This window comes from Gasterosteus aculeatus, chromosome 4 (genome assembly GCF_964276395.1).
Source record: "Gasterosteus aculeatus chromosome 4, fGasAcu3.hap1.1, whole genome shotgun sequence".
Taxonomy (NCBI): domain Eukaryota; kingdom Metazoa; phylum Chordata; class Actinopteri; order Perciformes; family Gasterosteidae; genus Gasterosteus; species Gasterosteus aculeatus.
Window position 1 is genome coordinate 12950670 of NC_135691.1, and position 21044 is coordinate 12971713.

The window sequence follows — 21044 nt, forward strand, 5'->3', positions numbered from 1 at the left end:
ATAATGGTGTAACTGTTTCTTTTCTTCTACGTTTGGTGGCCCCACATGCTCATTTTCACAGAGAAGTCTACAGCTTGTTGACATTGACATTTTCTTTGTTCCTTTCTTCCTCAAAAGTGGAGTCAATCTCATCGAAAAAATGTGATATCTATTTGTATACCTTGTATTTATGCAAAGCTACCTCTCAGGTACGTGGCTGCATCAACAAACAAAGACGTCGTGGGCTCAAGGTTGCGGAGAGGGAGGCGGCGTTCACTTTACACCGGAGGCAGAAAAGAGCGGCCTTTCGTAGGAGGCGAGAGGAGCGGCGACGGGCAGCTCGCGGCTGCTGCAAATGCTGCATCTATGTTTGATGAGGGAACAGAGCGATCACCGGTGGGAGCTCCTGGTGGGGGACGGAGACCTTCGGTGATCGGCACGGCTTGTCCTATCCATTGGCTGTCACTGTCCCCCCCCCCCCAAAACAAACAAAGCACACTCTGTTCCACTTGCATTTACTGCGGTGGGATTATTTGCCGACATCCTGTCGAGATGCAGATCTGTTTTCCTTCTTATGCAACGCATGCTGTCTTTTTGTGCAGTGTGCACATACGTGCATTTTTCACATTAATGAACGCTATTACGGGGTGTCAAATGGGTTTTATATTGTGATCGCTAGGGATGGGTTTCATTCAGTGCCGCGTCACAAAAATCCTTCCAATTTCTACCATTATTTTCTGGATCTAACGGCCATTCCGGTGGTTTGATAATAATACAAAGTACTACAAAGAAAACGGGAATGGTCAAAAGCAGCAGAAATAGAGATATCCTCACTGACTGACTGACTCAAACTTTGGATCATACATTTCCTACAATGCAACTTGGTTGGGTTTTTTTTTGGACGCTACCTTCTCCTCACCGCCAATTTTATAACACAGCATTCATGTATCATTTTTTGGTGAGTCCAGATGTCATGTCATCATTAGTTGAGTAGTTCTCCTTATCACAATGACAATTCATATAAACCAGGAACGCTAATCAAAGAATCATAGAAGATCAATCAGTTAGCAAAATACATTTTTAACCATGTTTTTAGTAGTTTATTTTGTAATTCATTTTAATACATCACCTTGGGCTGTCGGTAATTAAAATATCCATTGAAGTATTCATATTTTTACAGGACTTGGTCAAATGTCTGTCTACAAGTGCCTGATGTTTTGAGACACACATGTCCATGAATGTCCATATTGTGCCGGCTGACGTCCTAACACTTGTGTCCTCCTGACCTCTCGTTGACCCCGCAGTTTGCTCCCAGTTCTCCCGCGGCGTGTACGCCATCTTCGGATTCTACGACAAGAAGTCCATGAACACCTTGACCTCGTTCTGCGGCGCCCTGCACACCTCCTTTGTCACGCCGAGTTACCCCACCGACAACGAGGTGCAGTTCGTCATCCAGATGCGCCCCGCCCTGCGCGGCGCCGTCCTCAGCCTGCTCTCTCACTACAAGTGGCAGAAGTTTGTCTATCTCTACGACACGGACCGAGGTAAGCGACATGCGTGGGCCTCCGATCGTGACTCCCGGCTCGAGTTGCAGAGCGGAACCACGGGAAGCGCTTGGGAGGCTCAGAACAGCAGCGGCACACCGGGGGTTAGCGGAGGATAGATTTCACTTGTAATAATTCATGAAAGCCCTGTAAGAGCTTGAACTGTTAACACTGCACTATTTTATACAGTAGTTTTGGTTTTATGCAAATGTTAAACTGTATTGGCTGGCAGCTCTTAACTCTCGTAATAGCACATCCCACTTAAAGACGCAGCGCTACAAGGGATGTTCTTTTGGTGTCATCTAATCTTCTGTTTAATTAAAGTTGCAGTCATTGGCTAGTGTTGCACCTGAGATTAGCTGTGGCGCGGCTGTAACTGAAGTGTTTTGTGCACAAACCAAAGTCTCTGACTGTTGGTTGCTGCTTATTGCGATGCGTCAATGAGGGTTGACAGGTTGGACAATAGACGCTGGTTTCATGCAGCAAGACCGACGTGGCGAAGTGTTCATTTCCGTTTCTTTTTTTCACGTCAAACAAGAAATTTCATTATCATTATCTCTCAATGGAATAATGATCCCCTCCTCTTGCAGAAACCAGCACGTGGTCTACAGGGATATATATATATATATATATATATATATATATATATATATATATATATATATATATATATATATTCAGGAAATGACAGACAAAGCTACAATATTTCTTTCTCTTTGCAAGGGTGCCAAAAGGGGGGCTGCGTATTCCTCCCGTACCGCGCCCAGCAGTTCGGATGCCCGTGTTTATTTCCTCATTACGGAAAGGTCCAAAAGTGCTCCGAGCTATCTGCTCCGTCTGTGTTTTTTTCCGGCCGAGCGTCAGGCCCCCTCCTCTCCGTGTCTTGCTCTGAGGCAGAATATGAAGTGTGCTTTAGCGCACAGTCCTCACTCTTTGGGGCTCCGGGCCTGTAGGGTCTAGAGCCGAGGGCCTTAATCCTCCACGCAGCCTGCAGATAATATGTGGTTAATTAGGGTCACTCTGACTAGAACACTCATTGGATCTTTCCCTGCGGATGCAAGCAACCCACGCGTCCTTCAGCAGAGCCAATACTAGCCATGCCTCTACTTCTCCTTCTTCTTGCTGGCAAGTGAGACTGTCTGGGGCAGAGTTGGAGACAAAGCGGAGGTGGTGAAATGAGGCTGAAAGACCAAAAACAGAACAAGTGTTAGAAAAGAGAAATGAGCGATGACAAATAGCCATATACTTTCAAGAGGGCATAGAAGGACGGAGGGCAAAAGAGAGGCAGAGAAAGTGAGAAGGAGGAGGGAACAAAACACTGTTAGAATCCAACAATTAAGCCGACAGCAGGCGCGTGTGATTTACAGGCTGTTACCTGTGTACAGACAATTCCCCGCGTACCAGACACACTCGTGCTGAGGCCCATGCCAAGCCACTTTTACCTCTCTCCTCTCTGCCAGCGGTGTAAGACGATCCCTTATTAGTAGGAGGACATTGGCCCCAGGAGGGGATTAAAGTCGTTTATTGATGCACTCCATCCAGCACTTTGGGGGGCTTTGACACTTGGCTCATCAAGCAGACAGATGTGTCAGGGAGCCTCTACCTTCGCTTATCAGGTATTGCAGCTCCCAAGGCAATATGGACACTGACTGCTGGCTAAACCAGAGGGAGCGACAGGGGAAAATAGTCTACAAGGGTGTATGTTTTTTCTACCCGACGGCCCTGAGGCAAATGTAAAATTGTCAAGACAACTGCTTTTGTCTGTATCATTTTCTAGATTATTTGAGCTATTTATATTTATTCAATGTATTTGTTTACAGGTTCCCTTTTTTTGTCTGACAAGTAACCCTTCAATTGACCAAATCCGCCATGTTCAGAATGTATGTTAGGTAACAACAAATAACAGTTAATATGCAAAATGTATAATTCAACTTTTGAGATTAATAAGCGGTTTTAAGTATCTATACATCACATTATTTAGTTAATTAGTAGCTATTAGGTTGCTGATTATTGTAACAATAAATTTAAAAAAAATTGAACTCAGTTTTAAGAATTTTGGATTGAACGTTCCTCCTTAAAACAATCAACTGATCATCATTTTTGAATACTAGATGATCCACCCCACAATCGTCTTGCAGATGCAGAAGTGTACACTGGAGCACAACTACCTGGTCGGGTGTCACCAATGTTTAATTCTTTGTATTATCTAAGTAATGCTGCTTTGTATCACTTAATTGGGAGTTAATGCAATAGCATTGCCTTGATAGCTGTGCTATTGCATTATAAAAAAGCGGCCAAAATGTAGAAGAAAAGCCACTAAGTGAACTCTGACCGTACCAATACAACCTCATAAGCGATTGGGTGGGTAGAATTAAAATGTTGCCATATAAACTTTGCTCAGGATGCTCGACACAAATTACCTGTACAATTATCTTGAGTGCTTTTTGGTCTACTCATTTGTGTTGGATAAAAGCATTGATCATCCGCAATCGTGGAAGCAACTTTTCAATTATTCTCCAAACTCTGCTACCCAGGAGAGAAATTGCAGCGTTTTCACTTGCTCAGTTCCACCAAGAGATTTCGGTCAATAGAAAAGATTAATTACAGCCACACTATTCATTTGGATCGTATATTGGGCTTGCAAAAAATGCTTTTAGTCCTTAGTATAGTGCTTTCAGTCAGAGAATGATGGTTCATATGCCTCAGGCTCAGATGTACTGGAGGGAAATTAAGGTAAATTTGTACCCTAAATGCCATTACGAGACCGCGGCATGAAGGCAGAAGTTATGAGGAACTGGAAGCAATTGGAGCTTCTGCAGGCAATGATTTTAATGATTGGTTCCTCTTCTTTTATATGATGTAATCTATTGACAGGGAACTCTATGTGTGTGTGTGTATGTGTGTGTGTGTTTCAACATTTCTCTGCGTAGCCAGAGATGAGAGGTCCAGACAGATATGACCACTGGTGCTTTTGAATCACTCCCAAACATCACACATGACTCAGTGGCAAGAACTGAGTGTCCCCGCAGCACTCCTTCATACAAACACCTTCCTTTACCGAGTCCTCGGCTCTCCAAGAGTGAATGTGGTTTATTACGTCCTTCCAGTTTGCATCAGCAGACAAACATCCCCATAAAAACCTCGAGCTGGATAGGGTGAAGGTAGATGGACCTTGCCCTTTCTGTTCTGGCGGTCAGGTATGGGCAGATAATTGCCAGGTCGGTGCAGCAGAGACAGATGATTATAGGCTTTATTATCTCTCCCAGGCACAATCAACCCTGATTCAGCAAGCTCACCTCTACTTGATTTATGAGTCATTGTCCCTCTCTCTCTTGCTCTCTGCACTGTGTCTTTTTAAGCGTTCTCTTGTTTCCCTCCTACTTGAGAGTCGTGTGAGAGTCAGCCAGCTGTGACTGCGGTAGCACAAGAGTCAAAACCTTTCCCAGTTTTAAGTGCTGCAAAGTGGTCAGGAAGAGACATAAAACAAACCTCAAGTGCTCAGTTCAAAATGACTTAAGTGGAAGATTTAAGACCAACAATTCATGCTCTTTTTAGAAACAGTTCAGACAAAGGTAGACAAAAGTGTGCTTGTCATTTATACCTTTTGTTTTCACAACAGCCCCACGGCTTTCTGAGGCAGATTTTATCAGCTAACGGGAACGCCGTCTCCAGCTGACCTCTTCGTTCTTCAAGCCGACCCTATTTTAAACGAGTCAGTAGCAAAAATTATGTTACGAGGTGTAAGACTTCCTTAGAGGTAAGTGTCGATGGAAGCCGAGTGCCATCCCTGAGTCGCTAGAGGGTTTCCAAGAGCATCCTAGTTTGAGGCAGAGGGCCACTGACCTTCCCCCATATTTGGAACAGATACTTCATTACTTACTTTTTGTGCTTTTGGTTTTGGTTTCAGAAAGGCTATCGAAGGACCCAACCCCTTTGACACTTAAAATGTTTCTTAAATGAGTAAATTTCCAAATGTAATTCTGGACACTGTGCCCAGTTGTAGTTGCTTCATAATTGCACCCTCGCTATGTGGGGGAGGGGTTGATAAAAGGTCCAATTGCATGCGTGTCCCTCCCTCATGGCTGCCGTTTCACTCTTCTCCATCAAGGTCTCGCCCCTCTGCCTGTCTTTGCTCTTTTTTGTTGCAGTCTTGAGACAATCCTGTTCACCTGCTGCTGTCACCTCTTTATATCCATAATGATGTTGTCAGAGAGAATTTTAGCTCGTCTGACGATATACATCGCCACACCGAGGTGTTCGTGACACATAAATAACAATGGCATTGTGTCAGCATTTCCTCTAAAATCAATACTACGAATATGATATAGTTTGGAGAGAAACGATCCGACTCGTATCCGCTGCACTCAAGGCACAGAGCTATTTACTTTTTTGAAATGTCATTCAATGTCATAGCCTCATTAGGGCAGCTGGATGTTACATTTTCTATGAACAAAGACCAGCCAGGTGGAAGCTTTCATTCACTCCGTTGGTATTTAGAATGTCCTCCAAATGCCGACAGGTCAATTCAGCAAACTTATGCGGAAAAATAAGGTAGAGGAACAGTATTGATCATTAGCGGTTGCTGTAACCAAAAAGGGAACAGCTTATTATAAAACATGCAAAAATGTGCAAATTCTGACCTACACAATGTGGTCTCGAAAGTGTGTGCATGCATTTATACAGTAGTTGTTCGAGTCACTTGTCTGCCACATGTATTGTTAAAGGTCTTAGAAATGTCAATATTGACTGAAAATCTTATAGCAAAACACAAGTAAGCCCTGACAGTGCAGGGAGGAGTTGAACTACTGCAAATCTCTCCTCAAAGGAGTAATAACGTTTGAACCTAAACCTTTACATGACATGATTATTTGTTTTTTAACACAACATGTTGTTCATACGTTGGATACCAAAGTCACACTGATGGTTAAGGCTGAATGGAGGAAGGAATTTTGTCAATGAAAAAATGTAAACCACATTTTTAGCACATGAAAAAATAGCATTTACTTTCTTTTACTTGTTTTACTTACCATGATGAGGCGCTGCGCATTCATTGCACTTGTTAGCTAGATGTGCCTGAGAATCCATTGTATTTATAGTTTCTGCCTGTATAGTTTTTTTATGGCTGTATTTTAGTGACGTTTCTCATTAGATATAATTTTTCTATTGTTTTTAACATTTCACTTCCAATGTGACATTATTCTTACAGTTTTTAAAAACAATTGTTAATTGAAGGCCTGTACTCGGATTATTATTATTTTTTTCATCATCTAGATATCATTGGGATAAAATGGTATTACAATGATCATAGTCAGTAGACAGATCAGGGACAGTATATTGCCCGACGAACTGATAATATCCTGTCACAACGCCACCTTTTACACTGAATAGCTTTTGTTTTTTTCCTTAAATTATTCAGTGACAATACATTTATTTAACAGCCGAATCATTGTGTGTCTGCTAATTATTAATAATTGACATAATGCAAACTCAAAGAGAAAGCCACTCACTGACTGAGGAACATCGTTAAGCCTGATTGTGTTTTGAGGGTCAGAGGACTTTGACTGCAGCATGTGACAAAAATGACTGAGTGGAATCAGTGTGACATTGTCAGCCGACATGCACACACACTACTCAATTGCTCCTTGTGTGATGTGGCTTGTGCAGCATTTATGTCACATGTAGTTGCAGTGGCCAGTGTAAGAAAACTTATGCAAACTTAATTACTATTATACAAGGTTGCTTTTTATACTTGTTGCTATTTATGCTAAATAGCCTTGGTACTTGCAGACACCAAGTGTTTAATAGACTAGATTAAAGAGAAGATGTGGATAATGGGATTGTTGTCCTTGAAGTTTGGGTAAATGTTTTTTATTATTAGGAGGTTGATGAGTATTCTGACCATGGGATGATTGTCTCTCTAATGGCTGCCGTTGTGAGTAATAATTATCACACAATTATTTACAAACGTGCTAAAACACCCCCCGAAAAATCAGATTGATGAGTCTCTAGCTGCACCAATCAGGACCACTTGGCTGTGAATGAAACCTTGATAACTCACCACAGACCCCGTTGATCAGCTGTTTAACAAGCAGACATGATAACTCCGGCCCGGCACAATTGGCAGAGTGATGCGCCAAGAGGATTGTGGATGTGAGGCTTGGATGGCCGCACCGAGTTAGCCTCATTTTTTCTAGCTCTTGCCAAGCTACTGTCGATAGAAAGATAGAACGACGGATACGACGGGGCGGGCGGAGGCAATCAGGCAGATAGACTTTAACCAAAGCAAATTGGGCTCCCTATTCTTCTCCAACCCCTCTAATTGGCTATCCGGAGAGAGTTTCCTTTGTTCCCTAAAAGAGTCAAATAATTAAGCTCTCCTGGATGCCTCTGATGGCAAACCGAATCAAGTCTGCTCTTTAATTTGACTGTAGTCGTTTGGCATTGCTCTTACGGTTGTAAACAACACAACAAATCAAGCAGTGCGTCAGAATACCAAAAGGAAAGTTCAGCGATTAAACCCAGGTACTGGGACCCTTTTTATTTGACATAATCAGTTAAAAAGGTCGGGTGACATAATTCATATAGGTGCCATTAGTTAACAATATCAGCTAGTCATTTTTTGTGCCACTCCAACACATTTCACACAAATAATGTCTACTCGAGTGCAATGTTCTCACCTGCATTTGTTGATTATATTCTCCGCTCACAATGTGAGATAATAAGTGTGAATGCCAGATCCCTACTGCAACCATGCGTATTTCAGAGACCAAAGCTTGTTTCTTTGGCGCCGTGGTCTCGTCACAGCCACCACAATAGCACATCAGGTGCAGCCAGCCGAGACTTTACGCACACACAAAATTCCTCTTGTGCTTTAGTGGCCCTCTCCTTCACGCCGGCTTCATAACAGCTAAATTATGCATGCATTAGGAGAATAAATCAGCCTGGACATGCTGACAAGAAAGGGCACCCCAGAGAAGTCATAAAATGCACAGAAAAAAAATAATATTAAAAAATCACTGACATTTTTTCTTTCGCTTTGTTTTCGCAGACATAAACAGGTATCACTGCCAAAGTGACAATCCAAATATACAGATTCCAACTTCCAAGAGTCCAACTTACTGTGGCAACCTCCGTAATTCAGTAACCCCTCGAAAAACGGAAATTCAAGAGCCGTGTCCTGCCACAATAAGCACACAATAAAGCTCTATGATTTCTCTGTGTCCCTTTTTTAACTGAACCTGGAATAAAGCCATTTTACCACCTACCCTCTGCTAGCTTCAGCGGCCATGAAATTACTGCTGGGAGCTACTTTCTTTTTTCATTAGAACAAAAGGTCCTGGCTTTTTCTTCATGCCGCCATAGTAGAGGTTGACTTATTTGACGTTACAATATTTATTGGGTTAATTTGTCTGTAAAAATTCTCTCTTTTTTTTCGTTTTTTTGTCCTCCATTAACAGCCAATTAGCAAAAGCTGACCAAACACAAACACACACACGGCTCAATACTGTGTGCTCGCCCTCATGCTCATCAGTGATTATGTGCTGATGCGTCTCAGTGTGCCGTGTGAGTGAGAGAGAGAGAGAGAGAGAGAGCGAGAGAGACACCAGGGAACAAAGACAGCACGAGATGGAGAAGCTCTGTGGGCGGATTTTCACAGTGAGGAAGCGCCACTCTCCTCCCTCCAACATGTGTGCATTCCTAAAGATACAGACATCACGCTGCTTCTGTTTGATTTGACATGTGCTTTCTTTTTGATTAGGACAACACTTGGCAGTGAAACTGTTTTCAGTCATAGGCCCACTGTAAACTCCGCATTAAAGCCTTGGCCAAACACTTTTGGGCTACTTCGCCATTCATATCAAGGCGATTGCTACCTTTCCGCTACGGAGATGAAGCTTCTTTGTCCCGCAGGCGGGGAGAAGTGGAGGAGCTCATACTTTAGCTCTGGCTTTAATGTTATTCTCCTCCACTAAATTACACCAGTTGAATGGACCTGTTTTTGCATCTACCGCTTTTTGTCAGTATTTAAACACTTCCCTTGAATGAACTTCAATTTACGCTTGCGGCCATCCCAAGATTTCATCTCATTCTTCTCAACCAAAGGATGGTGATTGATGATTTGTTGCTTCTGAATATCATTTGCCAGACAAGTCAAGAGCAGGAATCACATATTCCCAGTAAAAAACAGCCTGTTTTATTTAAATTTTAGGCTCGTGCCAGATGACTAATGAGAGGAAATATAAAGCCGTCTTTCTCTCCCAACCAAGGATTTTGATCTCTACTGCGCAAACACCGGAGGGATCCTCAGAGGCCTGTGAGCATACTTAGCCCAGAGGCAAATACTCACCAGGCCCTAAATAGTGTAAGTATTTATTTTGGCTCCCTCAAAAGACAATAGAGACGAGGCAACTGTGGGAATATTTATTAAATAAATTGCACGTATCAATGTACTTAATGAAGAGTGAGAGTGTGACATCTGAGGGTGGTATCTGGTAAGTTCACTCTCCATATTTCACTCCTGAAATGTTCAGTCCTGATCATCGAGCCAAACCCAACAATTAAGAGGCGAAGCCAGTGTGTTTGTGGTTTGATTTCAGTTGTGTTTCGATGCTCTCTGAGACCTTGGACAATGCTCAGCATCCCGTTTTCCCGGCCACAGTGGATTGGCAAGTTAGAAGTGAACGCAGCAACATTTACTATTGGCTAAACAGCCATCGCGTATGTTTCACGGCTAAGCTTTAGACTTAGTCCATGTTGTCTGTGTGTAAAGTCAGTTGCCCGTGGTTCACCTTCTCCATTTAGTAGAGTAGTTGATTGCAATTTCTTTACTTACATTTCATCATTTAATTAGATTATTAGATACCACTTTTGATAGATGTGGATTAGTGTAATACCAACATTGCCAAAGTGAGCTGATGCAGTGCATTATAGGCAAGTTGAACCTAATGCCATGTCAGACGCTTAGGAGAATTGCAATATGTATTTTCTGATTTGCCTAGTTAGCCTGTATCAGCTGTGAGATATGAGAGGAGAGGTGAGAGAGAGAGAGAGAGGCCTCCGACACTGGGCTCTGTACTCTAATGAGAGGCAGGAAAACGAAAGGCGCTGGGCAATGAGATTAGATGCAACTCAATTCAATTACCGCTGCGCCGCCACGGGTGACGCTTCAGAACTCATCCTGTTAGGATCCGGTTCACAGACGAAGAAGCGGACTGCGGCTCTCACTCAGCTGCTGTATGCTACACTACCGCAACTCTCATCTGCAACAGCTCTGATTTATAAGCACACGGGGCGTCGTTAGGCTCTGTTGGGATTTCCAAGCAGACGCATGTTTCTGATATAGATTCAAGAGGGAAATGCTGGAATAATTGAGTTTTCAGTCATCGCAGATGTTTGTATGCTTTTTCAACAACAAGAGAGTTGTTTCAAGAAGTGTATTTCAGATGAAAGAGAAATTGAATAGCCTACCCTGTTTGAGCTTTATAAAAAAAGTATTAAGATCCAAACAGCATATTACTACTATACCAAGGCACAACCTACCCAACTCTGCCACTTATCGACCAACCCTGAGTCTTAGTAACCAATACCAATCCTCATGTTAAAACAGAAGTGACAAAGGCATCATGTACTAATCAATCACAGTCAGAAGACGGCGGGTTCTTTAATTGCTGTGCAGGATTTGTTATTTAGCCCTCCCGAATGCCTGGTCTTTGCCATAAAACCACAACCAGCATATCAACCAAGCTGCTTTTTAAGCGTGTTAGATGGAGGCTGGAATTATGCATCTGTCAAGATACATCTACTCCTCTGACCTAACGCAGAGAAGGCTTTTATGGGTTACCACAGGTCACAAGGTTCCTAAGGAAACAAATATACACAAATACACTTGTAGTCTGGAAAAATAAAGACTAAAATAAACTCTCAATGTATCCAAATGACCTTTGTGCTCGTCCGCCTTCAGTACAGGCATCCCCAGCATATTCCAGGCTTTACAGATTAAAGCAAGCATTTTCTGTTTCTGTTTCGCTTTTCAGTCCATCAGACTGAGTGTGCCTTTTGTTCAACTTAGATGTGCATCCTGTGTTGGCCAGTGGGCAGAGTATGCACTAATTTGTTATTTTCTCGAGCGATATATACACCGTCACACTAAGAACTGCAGCATCGCATTCATGCATTGTTTAAATGAGTTGGATATGGCCTTGTATTTTTGGGGGGTTTACAGTGCAGCATTATTATAAAATACAAATAATTTGTTCAATGCACAATAGCCTGGGATGAATGTCAATTGAAGGAAAATGTATGTACATATTACTTCTCTCCTGTACTGCAATAGAGCACTTATTACCCAACTTAGTCTGAATAATCAAACAATAGCCTATGTGTTGTGAATTGATACCTCCTGTTAGTCGACATGACATACGTTTTTATTTCATAGGTGGAGGTGGAATAATCTTCTGAGCAGGCTCGCTAACACTGACAGGACGGCTTGCTTTTTAAAATTGTACAGTCCCTCACTCTGCTGGAATGTGAGTGTTACTTGAGAAAGTCAACAAATAATGACCCCGTACTGCCAGGAGCGGCCCTGGAGCGGAAGGCTGGCTAGTTAGCTAGCTGGTCTCCAGAGTTCCGCCTGCACTCGTACCATTGAGGAAGTGTCTCAAGTGTAACGCCAGCAGGATAGCATGGTGGATTTAGCTAGGTAGCTAGCTAGCTAACTAACCCACAGCTAAATGAGTAAAGTGTAAACAAACCTTGTTTAGAGGCTTTTCTGTAACTAGTGTAAGGATTATGCATACAAAAAATGCCTAAGGTAGGCTATAGCACGAATAGTATGATCCATGTATCTCAGAGCTGCCAACTTTTCAAAAAACCTTGGAGTGAGATTTTGTCGGGGGTGACCAAAATGTTGCCGCGCACGCAGCCACACGCGTTGGTGGCTCAAATATCAGGAAATTGGAATTCATTTGCCGTAGTACCCATGTTGTACCCTGCATTCTGGTGGTTTGTGGGGCCCAAAGTCGTCGATAGGGGCGGCCTGCTGGAGATGGAAAACATTGGTTTCATTCTGTGAAGCAAAGACATAGCTGATGGTCCACCCCCAGGACATGTTGGTTTAAGTAGATTTCATGCATTCTAGTGGATTTTTGGGTGGTATGCCTGACCTTATTCTGATTCATGTTCATCTGCTCATGACTCGTGGGGCCTTCTAGACTTGAGCTGAACATTCAACCAGAAAACTATTGCTGTGCCTCAATGACTGTCTATGTACCACAATATAGCCTAATTAATAGACCTGTGTTTAAGATTTGACCAATTTAGATTGATTGACATTTTGATTACAATGGTATTCAACTAATTCTTAACTGAAACCTAACCTATATTGTTAATAATTGTATTCTTAAGAGCACTTAATGATTTATGTTCAGCAAAAAATGACAAATGTTATGTGAGCAGCCTTTATAAACGATGCTATGATGTTTTCAGCGTGCAGTATACCAAGAGGTTAACAAGGTGCTCTCCTGCTGCTTGCTATGACAGTTTACATTCACCACTCAAAATCACACGCACAAACACAACTAATCATTTATTTCCAGATTTAAAGTTTAAGAGAGTGAGTACTTAATTGAACCACATGTCATTAACACTCCTTAGTCTTTTCTCCTCCTCAGTTTCTCCCGCGGTTGTGTCTGTTTGAAAATCTTCTTCTGTTGCTGACTGCGGGACTCTTTGGGGTAAACAGGACGTCTATGCAGCGAATAGGTTTACAGACGCGCTCCTCAGCGCCATTTATTGTCGGGGAGTTTGAAAAGAAACGAACGCGCTTCGGCCCAAAATCAGAATTTTTGTTTTTGCCGTGAGAAATTGGTTGTGTGGCGTGAGTGCGTGTGAAAACATGCAAAAGCGTGTGTCACACGGCGAAACCGTGAGAGTTGGTAGCTCTGGTATCTTAAGCTCACATACCGAATATGCACATTGTACTGTTTATATGTTTATAGTACATACTAGCGATAGCGAGCTTTACACCATGTTTAAAATATGCTCTGTATCGATAGCATGATTAGCTCTCAGGAGCATGATCAGCAGAAACCGCTGCAAGCTGCTGCAACATCTGTACAGCAGGGATTTATAGCCAGTGATAAGGAAAACTTGTTGTTGTCTTCCATTATTTAGAAGTTGGCTGTTTTACATTTGTGGATGAGACACAGCTGTGGGGCTCCAGAGGGTAGGATGTGAAAATGATTCATAGCTTTTATTCATGTTAGAAATAAATATTATATAAAAGCATCTATCAGAGGTGTCCAATGCTGTAGAATGAATGACAATAATACATTTCCGTTCATAAGCTGAAGCTGAAATGGACTCTGGCTGAAGCAAAGGTACATTTAAGTAGATAATAACATATTAGAAAAGGAACTGTCAGTTCTGTTGCTGTTGTCACATTAAGTTCCACTCAAGCAATTTCGTTGAAATTTGATTTTGAAGTCTAAACCACTAAACATAAACTTTTCTGCTGACAGTCGGAAAAAAAATAGAGCAAAATTAATCCATTTCTGGACAGACTATTTACTACTGGGAGATTCAATCTTTTAATTTCCATATAAATTTAAAACTAGACAGGCATGGAATCTTGAATCTTAAATGAATCCAATTGTTTTGATACAGTTCAGGGTTTGCTGGAGGCAAGGGAAGATGAGCTTGCACGAATCAGCACTTTCAAAATAAAAGCTCTCTGTGATTGTAATCTGATTAAGAGTACACTGATTCCTTCATTCTTAGAGTTAACATTATTCATGTTATTCTGGCACCTTGAACCTCAGATATGAAAATTTGAAATGCACAGATTTTGTGTCCACATAACACTACAGATAGTATATGAAGCACAAACCCTGTAGAGCAATCCCCAGTAGGCATTTGTATCTTCTTTTGATGTGTTATTGCCTCTTTCCAGCAGCACAGAAATGAATGATTGGACTGATATTTGCAGCCCTGAAACAAATACCTACCCATCATTTTAACCCGTATAGATGGCATGTCGTACACCCAACATGATTACATTTTGCTAAATGGTTCATTGGCATTTTTACCTTTACCAGCCGTAATCTCGTCAGGTTCCAAACCAAAAGAGACGATTTTGACCCAGTTAATCTGCATGACATCTCTTAATGTGAGAGGCTTTTATTGCTGGAAAGACTGCCATGCTATCCAGCTGGCTTGTGGTTGGTGAGGTTCTGAGCATATGCCTGAGGAAAATGAATAATGCATCCATGTTATTCAAACCTTCATTCTTTAACTTTAGCTTTAGGTGGGGGAGATGAGAGGAGGTATGCTAAACGAGAGACTGCCGCTGCTGTGCTCATGTAAAAATGATACCTCCGAAAAGCTTCACATGTTTTCTCTCATTCACAATTCTTCTTTTTTTCCCAGAGAATTGTGGCTTTTGTTCAGTTAAAAATAAAGCACATTTGACGATGTTATGCCTTCCGGCTACTATCACGTCAGATGTACGAATGTACATGCTTTCAACCAGCTCTGCTTAATAGACAACATATGTGCCTCTACACAGCTAACAACATGCAAACACAACGTCATCTGAACTCAGTGTTCTGCTCCTAGGAACATTCATTTACTATAGGTTGAACTCCTTGGAGATGTGACCCGATGACCTGTTCGCGAGATAACCTCGAGGTATAAGAGGCTGATGTCCCTGGGCGCTATGCCGTTGCTCGTCTGGACTGATGACACACAGTGCGTCATCGTCTGCAGCTTGCTGTGTCACACGGCAAAAGATCATCTGATGGAGATGTGACCGCGTGCTGCAGATGCGGCCGCACACCAGGGTTGCAGACTCACACGGCAGGGCACTCGCACAGCATCTAAGAAACGGGAAGGGACCATTCAGAGGGACTAGAAGGGATTTTAAAATCAGGGAAATGCAGAAAGTCACATAGTGGATTTCTTATGTAGTTGTTGTATCTTTGGTGCGTCTGTCGGCTTTGTTGCCTCTCTGCAGGCGGTTCATAGAGATGAGATTGTGGTTGGGAGAAATGCACATGGTAAAAAATATCTGACGAAAGTTTACTTTGCACATTGCTGCTCAAGCAATGTGCATAATACCCAATCACATGACATTAATAAGGATTGTCTGATTTGTGTGTGTCTGAATGCACACCATAATACCGTTATCTGCAGGTCTTTGCCACTTCTTTGAAACGGCTAATCACATGATGGAAGATATAAAGTTAATAGAGAGATTGAACATTATTGTACAACCCATTGGCCAATTCTTGATGAAATACCAGCAGAGTGCTTGATTTTCATTAATAACCTTCATGTCCATTCTCACCTCTTCAATGTTGAGGAAAATTTAAGCCTTTTAAAATTTGCTGTGTGCAATCAATCCCTCTAGGGGTTGGGAATAGAGCTTCATTATTCATTTTTGTGTCATATAATTTGACCATGATGTTTCTGGGCGCTCTGTTAAATGAAAATATTTAACATGTGAATTCATCATTGGAGGGGGTCATTCTATATATATTCTGGTAGCGTAAGGATCTCTTTCTACCAATGGCCTTGATGAATTTTTCATTGTCTTTACCTTTAAATGAGTTGACACAATTCTCCAGGGAGACACGGGCCGGGATGTGTTTCACCACATTGTCAAAGTTAACATGCAGCTGAGCTAAGTGCCATGATTTAATTGATGCCAAGCGCAATAACATCACACGCTGATCTTTTAATAATATGGAGATACAATTTCTGTCCCTTTACTTCATAATGATATTGCTTTTCCATGATGTAGAGGTAGATCTATGATGGCATCCACACTTGCACACAAAGTCTAGGCTCTAGACAATATTTTTCAAGGGCCCGTAGTGTTTAAATTGCTATTTTAGATTGTAATGAGACAGCCTTTAACCTTTGGATTCAAGCGAAAGCCTCTCTAGAATAAATTAGCCATATGCCTTTCTATGTCTAATCCTCTGGGTTTCTCTCTCTGTCTCTCTCGCTCTCCAGGTTTCTCCATACTGCAGGCCATAATGGAGGCAGCAGTAGCCAACAACTGGCAGGTAACCGCCCGCTCTGTTAGCGGCACAACAGATGCTGCGGAGTTCAAGCGCATCATTGAGGAGATGGATAGGAGGCAGGAGAAGCGCTTTGTGATTGACTGCGAGGTGGACAGGATCAACAACATATTAGAACAGGTGAGCCTCAAACTCACGGCACATGTGGCAACAGCTGTAAATAACACCTAATCTGGCACTTTTGTTGCTTCCTGCTGTCACATAATTTCCAGGCAAAAAGGATTTGTGAAATATTAATTGGCCACTGGGAGACAAATTTGTAACAGAAACTGGATGCGCATGAAATAGGGCGGTGCAAAAATATCAATGCAGCCTATTACATTGATATAGTATCAATACATTTTTAAATGAAAAACAAAATCATGTTTTAAACAGATTTAAAATGTCTTATTAATGTGCAAAAAAAAACCTTCCCCTCCACCTCCATAACGCAAAATGTTGCTGCCTATTGCCTTCTACGCTAAAGCCGGTGAATCGGGAAGCGGCCAATATTATAACACGGCGTCTCACAGGCAGGCGGCCGTACACTGTGAAGCTGTGCTGTGTTACCCCTGACCATTCCCGCCGACGCATGATGAATGTAGCAGCAGCAGTGCAGCGGATTTACAAAAAGGTGTAGAAAGATGTCGAAACATTGCCCCCCCCCCCCCCCCCCTTCAAACAGAGTAGCCCTGTTGTGCGACGTTACACGACCAGACCGACAAGTCGCAGGCTCGGATTGCGTCTCACACCGTCGTTCTGGAGTGGGAACTAGTTTCACGTCTTTCGACGAGGCAATGCACAAGGGCCGTTTGGACGGTGACATTGATTTGCTCTAAACTAAACCCGAGGAATGGGAGATGAAATGGAAGGAACCGGTCGAGGCGACAGATAACTGAAGTTTGTGTTAGGACCACGCAATCAAAGATTCATTTTTATTTTCACCTGTGCATTTTTTGTACAGTGACATGACAAAACATCCAATTACAAAGAATTTCAGATCCAAGATCTAAGACTAAGTCTCTCTAAGATCATTTTTCCTGTTCTGCTGGGTGTCTTGCATGTGAGTTTCTACAAATAGCTGACGTGTCGTTTTCCTGTATTCTGCGTTACCTCATAAAGAATGTTTTTAAAGTTGAATGTCAGGCACAGTGAGAAGCTGCTTTGGGGTTTTTAGGAGCCGCGTTCGGTGCCGTTTGGTTGCTGAGTTAGAGGCCGGCTCGTTTGAAAACCACCGAGTGTGGTTGAAGCTGCCTGAGAGCCAGAGGTTGAGGGGTCCGAACTTGAGCCGCCGTTTGGAGAGACCACTGGATGAGGCATCCTTTTTAATCCTCCTCTGACAACCCCCGATCCCCTACTTTCCTCCATCACGGCCACTGCCTGAGGAGGAAATGAAAGGCCCACCAGTCCTTGTAGTAGGGGAAACACAATTACCATGAATAGATGAGTGGCTATTATGCCGCGCATCGCCTCTGCTCCACCGCCCCGCTCCACCACCCTGCTCCACCGCCCCGCTCCACCCGGCTCTCCTCTGCTTGCTGCTGCTCGCAATCGGCTCCCGCTTTGGATTCTGCTCGTTAACATTCATTTAGATATTGGCTTCCCTCTGCGTCCCAATATCCCCTCACCAGGGCTTGTTTCCCTTTTCTCTTAGGAATCAAATTAAGTCATAGTTTAAAGCCAAATGGTTTTAAGTATTATATTTTTGCGTTTAATTTAATTTTTGTGCTTTACATTTCCCTCCCTCACCATTTAGTCACTATAGTGAAATCTGTCTCCTTTTTTGTGCCCAGACTATGAATCATCTTTTAGGAAAAGCATTACAAATCACACGTTAGGCATATTAATGGTTGTGTCTTGTGCCCGCGCCCTATCCTGCAAACAACAATAAGGATGCAGAGCACTAATCTGTTGGACGTCCTTGTTTTTGTGTTGTTTCTCTCCAATTAATGAATTATTTTTTTTCATCTAGAAGGAGCTCTTTCCCTTCCTCCACCTCCAAGTAGAACATTTCTCTCCTTTAACTTTCTTTTAGCCCAGAAAAGGAAAATAAAGCCTTTAAACATTAACCTTCAAAGCAGCAGTGTACTTCATTTTGCCCCTTTTTTCACTGACAACCTCAGTGTGTGTTTTTTTCTTTTGTCTGTGAGGCTAATTGAAATAATCTGTCTTGCTCTGCCAATATGGATGAGCCACAAGCATTCAGGGAAAGCTGCTGGACTTCACTCTACAACCGCCACCTATTGGGCCATACCATTATACATCGAACAAGGGATGGGCTGTCCCCCATGAGGGCAATCATGGCAAAAAATGGCACCCACTGTCAGCTATTTGGAAACCCGCTGCTTCTACCTGTGGTTGTAGTTCTATTAGCCAATGATTGGCAGATAGAGATTCATCTCCGGACAGGAGTTCGTGTGTTGCTTTCAATCCGTCAAGGTCACTGCTGCTGAGGAAGGATCATGAGGTAGAACCGATTCAACCGGCTGATTACTAAGGAAAATGGGAATCAGCTCACTGGTTTAGCTTTATGATTTCTGTCGGAGTAATTCCAACACAGAACGGCCGTCTTTATGCTCTGCGATGAAATTCATGGCGTATTGAATAGGAAAGTGTCGAGCTTCCGTAATTTGGTTCAATTGTTGCACAGAAAGAAAACCCTCTGTGCTGCTCATTGTTAGCACCACTTGTGATCCCGCGGCTGCTAACGCTGCGGTCCGGCGGGGCCTGCGTTCCCCCGGTAGTTCACTGCACTGATCCAGCTGTCCAAGATATCAAATGTTACTCAATGATGAAATGACATTGTCATTGAATTCAGCCTCACGCAAACAAACCATTATATTAAAATGCTGATCCCACTTTGAATATAATTCAATTTTATTATATATATATATATATATATATATATATATATATATATATATATATATATATATATATATTCCATGTGCAGTACACTGCAGTGCTTTTATTTAAGTAAAGCATCTATTTACTCCTAAAATCAATGTATTAAATGTATGACCATCAACTAAATTTGTAAGATTTTTCTGTAGATTCTGCATACCATAAATTGACAAAATGTCAGTTTGAAATCCATCAGTTTGTTGCTTCAAATTATCATTGAATCATTATACTGCTTACACACAAACAAACTGGATGTACCTCATCGTCGCAAGCACACTGAGCTGAATGTCACTTTTATTAGCTTCATTTATCAGTTGACATGATGGAGAAATGCACTAAGGAAAGTATTTGCATAGTGCTGCATCAGGCGTAGTTTTGTTTGCTCCAGTAAGAGCAGTGAGTGAGTCTCCCTACAAATTTGTTTTGGGATGCCGAGGACACTGCCACACCCGGGCTGTTATCATTTTATGCAATAACAACCGTTCAGGATTTATCGCTCATAGGGCTTTTCCATCAATATACTGCACTGCAGATAAATTAACCCAATAGCTTCCATTCCTTCCCTTTCCGACAAAGACGGGAGAGCCTCTGCCGGCTCGGCTCGCTGAATCAGACGCAACAAACGGGGTCCATTGAGCCGTCTAGGTTTATCATATGAGGTGCTGAGGAAAATATCCGCGGCATTAAAGAGAGAGCAGAATAAACAAGAACTACAATTGAATAAAATCATCTCTGTACTACTGCCGCGCTTGGTAAACGATGATTCTTCAGAGCGAGTACCTGTATGGCGGTCCCTCGAGAGCCTGCACGTGTGCGTGTGTGCGAACTGTACATGTGCTCACGCCTAATCGGATCCATCTATGAGATTACACACACAGCGTCATATCTGCCTTTAGGCTCCTTCCTGGCCTTCTTTCCTCCAGGGATTTCTTCGCTGGAGTCTGCTCAAAGGCAACAACCTGCTCATCACTAGTGTAAAGAAAGGCAGGCGAGAAAAAAAAAAGAAAAGAAAGAAGAACGGCGCCTGGGACGGGCCCAGGGCACGCAAGCTGTTCGAAGACAGACAGACAGGGAGCCCTGTGCCAGACGCAAAGCTGCATTTCCATGCAGGGAAAAAAAAAACACAATAAGAAGTGAAAAGGATTCACAGAATGAGGGGGGGAAAGAGCGCTACATTTGGGGATTTGTTTGGACATCATTCTGTCGCCTGCAGAAGCATGAAGATTGGCCACATTGCATCCCCATGCATAATTACAGATCCCAATGTCCCTCTCTCTGCTCTTCAATGAAGCACTGGAAGGAAAGTATGGGGGGAAAAAAAATATTGCTGTATCAAATTCAGTAAACGGGAAAGAAATCTGACCGCGGGTGATAAGGAGTCGTGGTAGATTGCCAGCAGCTGATAGAAAAATGTCAGCAATAAAATGGAGATGCTCAATCAGGCCTGTGGACGGAACAACGAAAAAAAAAAGGGAGCGGTATTTGTAAAGCGGGGGATGACATGTTATCGCTCATGTAACATAAACACACAGTTGTACTACAGGTGTTACTGAGT

The 21044-nt window shown here is 42.5% G+C and overlaps 1 protein-coding gene across 4 annotated transcripts in view; it reads left to right on the plus strand.

The window, feature by feature from the left end:
* LOC120817163 (glutamate receptor 3) overlaps window positions 1-21044 on the plus strand; it is a 71917-nt gene that overhangs the window by 21058 nt on the left and 29815 nt on the right. For all 4 annotated transcript variants that reach the window (XR_013467606.1, XM_040173040.2, XM_040173039.2 and 1 more), the window contains exons 3-4: window positions 1284-1523; window positions 16539-16726. Coding sequence is in view for 3 of the 4 variants with exons in the window: in XM_040173040.2 (XP_040028974.1) it covers window positions 1284-1523; window positions 16539-16726 (428 nt within the window). In the remaining variant the exon portion in view is untranslated. The remainder of the gene's footprint in view (window positions 1-1283; window positions 1524-16538; window positions 16727-21044) is intronic.